General features: G+C 42.2%; 2 protein-coding genes across 4 annotated transcripts; both read left to right on the top strand.

Moving 5' to 3' along the window:
* Window positions 1–3048, top strand: LOC310945570 (immediate early response 3-interacting protein 1). Of its 2 annotated transcripts, XR_014593162.1 has the most exons (4): window positions 1–141; window positions 727–828; window positions 1966–2517; window positions 3026–3048. XR_014593162.1 is itself a non-coding variant. In XM_083911702.1 (3 exons), exons 1-3 carry the CDS (start codon window positions 51–53, stop codon window positions 2019–2021), a joined length of 249 nt encoding a protein of 82 aa, XP_083767828.1. In that variant the 5' UTR covers window positions 1–50; the 3' UTR covers window positions 2022–2691. The 2 variants fall into 2 exon arrangements, 1 of the variants encoding a protein (XP_083767828.1); XM_083911702.1 differs by lacking the exon at window positions 3026–3048 and having other exon boundaries at window positions 1966–2691.
* Window positions 3049–3377: 329 nt separating this feature from the next.
* LOC310946487 (uncharacterized protein) lies at window positions 3378–7984 on the top strand. Of its 2 annotated transcripts, none has more exons than XM_083912963.1 (5): window positions 3378–3762; window positions 5109–5272; window positions 6551–6793; window positions 6924–7133; window positions 7731–7984. In XM_083912963.1, the coding sequence occupies exons 1-5, from the start codon at window positions 3494–3496 to the stop codon at window positions 7922–7924; spliced, it is 1080 nt and encodes a 359-aa protein (XP_083769089.1). In that variant the 5' UTR covers window positions 3378–3493; the 3' UTR covers window positions 7925–7984. The 2 variants fall into 2 exon arrangements, with proteins under 2 accessions (XP_083769089.1, XP_083769088.1); XM_083912962.1 differs by having other exon boundaries at window positions 6551–6808.
* Window positions 7985–8885: the final 901 nt, after the last annotated feature.

Raw genomic sequence — 8885 nt, 5'->3', positions numbered from 1 at the left:
AGAAGTAAATACAGCCTGTTAGCCTGCAGCTAGCTCCGTGTTAAGACAAAATGGCTTTTACTTTGTACTCTCTCATTCAAGCAGCAATCCTGTGTGTCAACGCTGTCGCTGTGTTACACGAAGAAAGATTTCTGACTAAAAGTAAGTGGAGAAAGTTACAAAAGTACGCGCGCGTAGATGTGACGGTTAAAAATGGGTTAGCTAATGCTAGCTTACTAGCCATGGTAGAAACTTATGCTAACTTACAGCCAGAAGAACTGTTAAACATCGGTTATTTACAGACTTTAAACCCCTTTAAACTGTTTTAAAGAGTCTAAATTAACAATGTTCTTCTTTGTGTATGTTCTGAGGGAATATACCCCAGCTGTTTTTACAAAATCATTTGTTTTGTTCAGTTAAAAGTATTTGACTTGGTGTTTAATGAGGCTAAATCCAATCCCAGCTTTTCTTGCAATCATAGGTTGAACAGTGTGTGTTTTTAATTGAATAACCTGTTTATAAGCTACACATACAGGTCGAAACAACAGCCTCTGATCCAGAATATCACCCATAATGCAAATGTAATGTGGTCTGTATGCCTATAGACTGACAGGGGGTGCATGTCACTGCCTTTAGTGCTGTGACAGTTTCAGACATATTTGCTATGTTTTCTTTTTATTTTAAAGTCTTTAATAGTGAAGCTGTGTGTCCATCCGCCTGTGTCTGACTGTGTTTTAACCACCACAGTCGGCTGGGGAGTGGACCAAAGTGTTGGAGGCTTTGGCGATGAACCAGGCGTCAAAGTGCAGATAATGAACCTTGTCCGCTCTGTGAGGACAGTGATGAGAGGTGGGTACACACACACACACACACACACACACACACACACAGACAAAACATTTCAATATTTAGCAAAGCTAAGTAGGAATTGTCCAATATGGTTTTTACTGGAGAGGTAGAGCGGGGTGTCATCCGCATAACAGTGAAAACTGATGTTGTAAATTGTATATTGCCGAGGGGAAGAAGGTAAATGATGAATAGGAGGGGCCCTAGGACAGAGCCCTGGAGCACACCTGAAGTGACGGGGGAAGGTTGGGATGTGAAGGATTTGAGTTGGATGAACTGAGCGTTGCCTTTTCGGACATGTTAAAATATTTTGTTGGTTATTTTGTGTTTTATTACTGGCAAAAAAAATGTTATTCTGATTTTGTTATGGTTTGTTTTTGTTTTTTTTCCTTTTCTTTACATTATTTCTATTGTTGTTGTTATTCCTTTCACATGTTGAAATGAAAAAAACTAAACTAAGGGCGCACTCACACTGGCCTTCCGCACCGCGCCCCGTGCTTTACGGTACTTGTCCCCCCTCCCTCTCCCCCTGCTGGCCAGGCCCGTCTGTACTCACACTACCTGGGCCTCGGCGAATGCTTCTTGCTGCCTATACGTCATCACGCCGTAACACGTCACACGCATTGATTGACGTCATCACGATGCGTCGCTTTTGTTTACAAATCTCTCCGTAGACCTCAGAGTTTTTGTGCGTCTTGTCGACTGTTTTTGAATATTTGCAATAACTTAATCCACCGCTTAGATGAAATAATTTAATCTTACTGCTCATTTCTGTCATATACAGTCATACATATTTTATCTTATATGCTTTCTCTACACTTGTCTGATTTCATTTTCTATGAATTTTATTTGACCTGTATTTATATCTCTACTTACTATATATATATATATATATATATATATATATATATATATTTAAATAAGAGTTTATTGCTTACCGTTTGTTTTACTTTCTGTATTTATTTTGTTTTACTTTCTGTACTAAGAGTTTATTGTTTATCTAATACTGTATTTGTTTATACCTCCCTTGTGTTTTTGTAAACTGCTGGAAATTCAATTTCCTTGCGGGAGTCATCCCAAAGGGATCAGTAAAGGGAGGTCTAAGTCTGACCGTGTCATTGTGTGTTGTTTGCTCTGCAGTGCCGTTGATCGCAGTGAACGCGGTCTGCATAGTGCTGCTGCTTCTGTTCGGATGAGGAGGAACGAGTGAAGACGAGCGAGGACGAGACAAACCGGTTCTGCTGTCAGGAAGAAAACCCCTCCCTCACCTCAAGAAGCCTTCTGCAGAAACAATGATCTCTTTGACTCACTGATATCAGCATTGATGTGAATATTAACGTTTAATATTCCACAGCAATGGGATGTTTGTTAGGACCTGTTTTCTACTGCGCAGTAATTCATGCAGCTATTTAAGTAATGTTAATTTCCCTCTTCTTTCGAACAGTACAATGAAATGCTGATCACTTAACACTTTAGATGCCTGCGATTAAAATGTGACAAAAAAACGCTTTTACATTTTTCTGAGAAATATAAAACTGTCACACGGAAGCAGACTGTAAAGTGTTTGTGATGCATACACTGGAAACATGTAAATGAACTCTTGTATATGTGCTATGGTTGATGAAATGCTTGAAAAGAAAGACTTTTTACGCAGTATGGGAAAGTCTGGAATTCAATTTGAGTAACTTCCAGGTCTGGATAAGTTTGGAAAAAAAGGTAAAAGAGTATTGAAATATGTTTGTGTTGTTTCAAGACTGTTATCGCACTTTCCAGAATAAAATATATTAATTTATACAAATCAAAACAAGTTTACTAACGCAACACAGCCGACCTGATGACGCCGTGCGACTGCCATTCTTAAATATTCATTGTTTTCCATTTGAAAACATGTAAATTCACTCTTGTGTTCGTGCTATGGTTGTTGAAATGCTCCAAAAGAAAGTTTTTTTAAAACTGAAAGTGTTTTGTTTGTAAAAGTCTGGAATTTAATTTGAGTAACTTCCAGGTTCGGGGAAGACCCAGGACCAGGTGGAGAGATTATATCTCCACACTGGCCTGGGAACGCCTCAGGATCCCCCAGTTAGAGCTGGTTAATGTGGCCCGGGAAAGGGAAGTTTGGGGTCCCCTGCTGGAGCTGCTGCCCCCGCGACCCGACCCCGGATAAGAGGCTGAAGATGAGATAAGATGAGATAACTTCCAGGTCTGGATAAGTTTGGAAAAAAGGTAAAAGAGTATAGAAAAATGTTTGTTTGTGTTGTTTCCAGACTGTTATCTCACTTTATAGAATAAAATATATTCATTTTTACAAATCAAAACAAGTTTACTAACGCAACACAGCCGACCTGAGATAAAGGGGTTCAACGCAGTTTAATTTTTAAAAACCAGATATTAACATAATAAGCATCAAACAGTTGGTATTCAGATGTTCAATGCCTAAAAAAAATCCTCTGATAACTCTGGGAATTTGAGTCTGGGAAAGTTTTGAAATGGCAAATGCGTGGGAACCCTTGTGTCCCTGCTCGCCTTCCGTACTTTCAGACCCGCCTCAGAGACGTCTCATGTGTTGTTTACGGTAAAGACTCGGTGTGCAGTGTTGTGCAGTGGCACGGATCCTAATGTCCTCTTTAAACCCACCGTGGTGCACTGTTGTGACACGTCTGCAGGTGTAATGGGGAGTGCGCAGAGTTGCACGGTCGCCTCTCTCTCCGTGTGCTGCGTGTATTTAGTGCATGTTCACATCTACAGCTCCTTTAAGTTGCTGCAAACCAATGTTCTCCACGACGACACACTCCCAAGTTTCCTCTATCTTTACATTAAATACGTGACCAAAGCTGCGACCCGGAGGACAGGCTGCCTGTACACAACAACAACAACAACAACAACAGCAACAGCGACAGCACAGAAGCCTGCCGTTGTTTACACGGTGCACGGGTGCAGGTGAGCATGGTTCACGCCCACTGAAGGTTTCTGATTAAGGATTAAGTCAGTTTAATATTTAACTTTCATTTGATATTCAGAATAAATACTATTATGCATTTAAACCAATGCATTTAATCATGTCAAAGCACATGTGCAACGTAAAGGCTAATATTCCTCATGTATCACAAGGCTTGTTTTTGAATCATATACATATTTTATGCTTTTTAATGATATTTTGCAAAGCTTAAATCTATTATTCTTCCTTGTCTTTTGACCTGCAGATGTCAAACCACTAATATTCCTCATGTATCACAAGGCTTGTGGTTTGAATAATGCTTATGTTAATACTTATTCAGGATTAAAGAAGCTTTATTTATCCCGAGGGAAATTATTGTGCAACAGTTTCAATACAAAGATGGGAAAGTGTTGGAGTAACAACCAAATACAGCGAAGAAGTGATGATATAAAGTCATGCAGTGATGATATAAAGTGATGCAGTGATGATATAAAGTCATGCAGTGATGATATAAAGTGATATAAAGTGATGCAGTGATGATATAAAGTCATGCAGTGATGATATAAAGTAGTGTAGTGATGATATAAAGTGATATAAAGTCATGTAGTGGTGATATAAAGTGATATAAAGTCATGCAGTGATGATATAAAGTGATATAAAGTAGTGTAGTGATGATATAAAGTGATATAAAGTAGTGTAGTGATGATATAAAGTGATATAAAGTCATGTAGTGGTGATATAAAGTGATATAAAGTAGTGTAGTGATGATATAAAGTGATATAAAGTGATGCAGTGATGATATAAAGTGATATAAAGTAGTGTAGTGATGATATAAAGTGATATAAAGTAGTGTAGTGATGATATAAAGTGATATAAAGTAGTGTAGTGGTGATATAAAGTGATATAAAGTGATGTAGTGATGATATAAAGTGATATAAAGTCATGTAGTGGTGATATAAAGTGATATAAAGTGATGTAGTGATGATATAAAGTGATGCAGTGATGATATAAAGTGATGCAGTGATGATATAAAGTAATATAAAGTGATGCAGTGATGATATAAAGTGATGCAGTGATGATATAAAGTGATATAAAGTGATGCAGTGATGATATAAAGTGATGCAGTGATGATCTAAAGTGATGCAGTGATGATATAAAGTGATATAAAGTGACATTCTCTCAGGACACAGTGTCTCCACTGTTTGTTACTCAACAACAGTGACTCAATGAAATGGTTTAAATGCATAATAGTTATTTATCCTGAATATCAAACTGACTTAATAGTGGTAGTTTTCTGAGTAGACTGCAGGACGTGCACATTCAGAGTCAGTGTGTTTGTCCCCCTGAGGCTGGAGACCCCCCTGTTGAGGAGGTTCTGCAGTGCTGCAGGCTACGGTTGGGATTATCCAGACACCGACTACAGAGACGTCCCCCTGTGCTTCCCAGAGGTCCTCTGCCGCAGACTGCTGCTCATGGTGCTCACAGACGAACACTTCAGGCTCAGCCCTGCAGGTAGGACACATATACCCGCCGTGTCTCTGTGAACAGGGGGTTGAGATTAAAGCTGATTGCTCCATCTTGTAGTTTCGCAGATGTCTCAGGGTCAGTATTATAAAGTTGAATGGCCCTCACTTTGGCGTGATGGACACTTGATTGTATTTGTTTTTAAAGCTCTCCCTGGTCTCTCACCATCCTTTATCACTTCTTTAGCATCTTTTAACGCAGGTCTTCATCGTACACACTCAAAGGACCGGCTCACACTGCAGCTTTCCTCTGTTAACACCATTCGTTCATCTTCAACCGCTTATCCCGGGGTCGGGGTCGCGCGGGGGCTGGAGCCGATCCCAGCTGACATCTGGCGTGAGGCGGGGTACACCCTGGACAGGACGCCAGTCTATCACAGGACACATAGAGACGAACAGAGACAGACAACCATTCACACCTACGGGTGATTTAGAGTCATCAATGAACCGAACACCTGCATGTTTTTGGACTGTGGGAAATCTTGCTTTCCTTCTCATGGAGCAGCTCTTTCGCTCTGACATCTCTCCAGTAGTTCATGGAAATAGGACCTGTTTGTGCATGTGTGCATATTTGAGGGTTTAAACAAACAAACAAAAGGTGAATTTCCCCTTGTGGGACTAATGCTTTCTTTCTTCTTACCGTGCACCTGCAACCTGGAACACTCTGCAAAACCACCTGAAACTTACCACACTCTTATCACTGGGACAATGGGTTCTCCGGTTTCCTCCCACAGTCCAAAGACGTGCAGGTGTTCGGTTCATTGATGACTCTAAATCACCCGTAGGTGTGAATGGTTGTCTGTCTCTGTTTGTCTCTATGTGTCCTGTGATAGACTGGCGTCCTGTCCAGGGTGGACCCCGCCTCACATCCGATGTCAGCTGGGATCGGCTCCAGCCCCCCAACTGCGACCCCGACAGGGACAAGCGGTTGAAGATGAATGAATGAACTACATCTTATTTGACTTCTTACTGCTCCTGTTTTACACTTGATATCTCTGTTTTCATTATGTGTCACTTTACTTTTCTCATATTTCAGATTTTCTTACGTATTTTTCAAATGTTTTGTGTTTTTATCTCGGCTTCATTGCAAATGAGGTTGCTCCTCGATATACTCCTGAGTTTAAATAAAGGTTATAAATAAATAAATAAATAATTAACACATGTTGAACACACTATATTAAGTATTCCCACTGCCTTGATGTCCATAAGTGCTCATAATCAAAGCTTAGATAATGCTGGTGATATTGATTGTGAATGACTTTTGCAGGTCTGGTTCGCACGCGTCAGAGTTTGAAAACCCTTCAGCCGGTTGATGAACTCAAGAAGGGTCCCTTCACGCTGCAGGCTCGAGTCCTGGAGTACCGGCAATGTGATACAGGGGTGGAGGTGGACATCTGTCTGTCTGCCACTTCCCGTAGCGGATGCCCGGTTTGGGAGAGCATCCTGACACTTCTGTCCAGAAACAAGCTCCACAGAGTCAGCAGTTGTTTTGCCAAGAATGAACCCGAGCGTGAGCGAAGATCTGGTGATTCCTGCACTTTGATTTCAGACTTTTCAAACAACACGAATGATTGTCCTGTTTAAAATGTCAGTGTCAGAGTCTATCTGTTCTGTTTCTGGTCGTAATGTCTTTTTAACAGGTCGACCGGACGAGCCCGAGTCAGAAAATATGAAGCAGGTAGAGCTCAGAGTTCCCAGGACAACCGGCCTGCAGTGTGTGTGGTTCTTCTCTGACTACTGCCCCCGTCGGCTCCTCTCTCTGCCCAGCAGGCTCTTTGGCTACAGGACGCAGACGGCACCGAGTCTCTGGATGCTGTCAGTGTGCCTGGCTGAAATAGAAAAGCACAAAGGTAAGAGATTTCTTGGGAAGACTAAACCGGTTGAAAGGTTGATGCAATGAAGTAATTTAACCCGGAGGCAGGTCATGAAAAAAATCCTATTAAAAGCGGAAGAAAAAAGGGAACATGGCCTTTTCATAACACCTTTTCGTTAGCTCACAGCGAGAGGGTTCCTGGTGCGAATCCCGGCTGGGGCCCTTCTGTGTGGAGTTTGCATGTTCTCCCCGTGTCTGCGTGGGTTTTCTCCGGGTTCTCCGGTTTCCTCCCACAGTCCAAAGACGTGCAGGTGTTCGGTTCATTGATGACTCTAAATCACCCGTAGGTGTGAATGGTTGTCTGTCTCTGTTCGTCTCTATGTGTCCTGTGATAGACTGGCGTCCTGTCCAGGGTGGACCACGCCTCACGCCCTATGAGAACTTGGATCGGCTCCAGTCCCCCCCCCCCCCCCGACAGGGACAAGCGGTTGAAGAGGAATGAATGTCCTTTTCATAGCCGACAATTTTTAATGTTTCTCTGTTTTATCCTTTTTCTGCTACGGCGAGTTTAAATGTCTGCTGTTGAAAAGTGTTTTGTGGTCAGACCTTCTCATCACTCTGTTGTTGTCATCAGGGGTTGGGGTCATCACCGCTCCCGTCAGTGTCGCTGCCCAGTTTGAGGAGCCTCTGTTGGTACCAGGCAGAGTTACCCTCAAGTTTTGGGAGACGACCAAAAACGGGGGTCAGTCTCCTGCCCGAGGCCTCAGCTTCCACCTGCAGCAACATGGAAGCAACATGTCTCACATGATGGGATTGATTTCTAGGTAATTGATTAACATACAAGGGTAAATGTTTATTTTTCTCAAAACAATAAATTTTGATATTGTACTCGTTCAGTTTTGTTCTGTTTCAATTTGGACAACTCACTGCAACCAGGTCGGTGCAGACAGTAAGCTAATCAACGCGGTGCTTCTCTGGTCTATGATCACGGCATGTGAACAGGGGGGGGAAGTGGACGGGCAGCTGAACCAGTGCGTGACACGGGTAACTAGTGAATGCAGACTGCTCTCAGATCAGTCTTCCCCAGACATCATCTGATGAATTGAGCTCTTGTTCGGTCACATTATGTTGAACAGTTATCATCCACCATGATTTCTGTAGCAGCCATTTGTTTCAAATCAAACTTCAAATCCTTTAATCATCATTCAGCAACAAAGTGGTTTCATCATCTCATCTCATCTTCATCCGCTTATCTGGGGTCGGGTCGCGGGGGCAGCAGCTTTAGCAGGGGACCCCAAACTTCCCTTTCCCGGGCCACATTAACCAGCTCTAACTGGGGGATCCTGAGGCGTTCCCAGGCCAGTGTGGAGATCTAATCTCTCCACCTGGTCCTGGGTCTTCCCCGAGGCCTCCTCCCAGCTGGACGTGCCTGGAACACCTCCCTAGGGAGGCGCACAGGGTTCATCCTTACCAGATGATCCTGAACCACCTCAACTGGCTCCTTTCAACGCAAAGGAGCAGCGGCTCTACTCCGAGTTCCTCATGGATGGCTGTTGCCTTGTAATTACAGTGGAGCCTCTAGGCTCAGTTTAACAACACACACACCTAGCATGATTGTAGTGTAATAAAATAGTATTATTTTATAACTACAATTTTGTAGAATACGCATTTTGCCAACATTTATGTACTGTTTGAGACATTTAAAAAATATATTTCAAATCTAAAATGTTTCAAACTAACACAACTATGAACTCAATATAATCTGGACGTCTAATCTAAACTCATTTTA

The sequence above is a fragment of the Echiichthys vipera genome (genome assembly GCF_963691815.1).
Source record: "Echiichthys vipera genome assembly, chromosome: 4".
Classification (NCBI taxonomy): domain Eukaryota; kingdom Metazoa; phylum Chordata; class Actinopteri; order Perciformes; family Trachinidae; genus Echiichthys; species Echiichthys vipera.
This window is presented reverse-complemented; position numbering and strand designations above follow the sequence as displayed.

Excerpts from the sequence above, each read along its gene's own strand:
- LOC310945570 (XM_083911702.1), top strand. The coding sequence starts at position 51 with ATGGCTTTTACTTTGTACTCTCTCATTCAAGCAGCAATCCTGTGTGTC. Across the intron at positions 142-726 it reads AGAAAGATTTCTGACTAAAA|TCGGCTGGGGAGTGGACCAA; the intron begins GTAAGTGGAGAA and ends TAACCACCACAG. Across the intron at positions 829-1,965 it reads TGTGAGGACAGTGATGAGAG|TGCCGTTGATCGCAGTGAAC; the intron begins GTGGGTACACAC and ends TTTGCTCTGCAG.
- LOC310946487 (XM_083912962.1), top strand. The coding sequence starts at position 3,494 with ATGGGGAGTGCGCAGAGTTGCACGGTCGCCTCTCTCTCCGTGTGCTGC. Across the intron at positions 3,763-5,108 it reads TACACGGTGCACGGGTGCAG|GCTGGAGACCCCCCTGTTGA; the intron begins GTGAGCATGGTT and ends TGTCCCCCTGAG. Across the intron at positions 6,809-6,923 it reads CGAGCGTGAGCGAAGATCTG|GTCGACCGGACGAGCCCGAG; the intron begins GTGATTCCTGCA and ends TCTTTTTAACAG.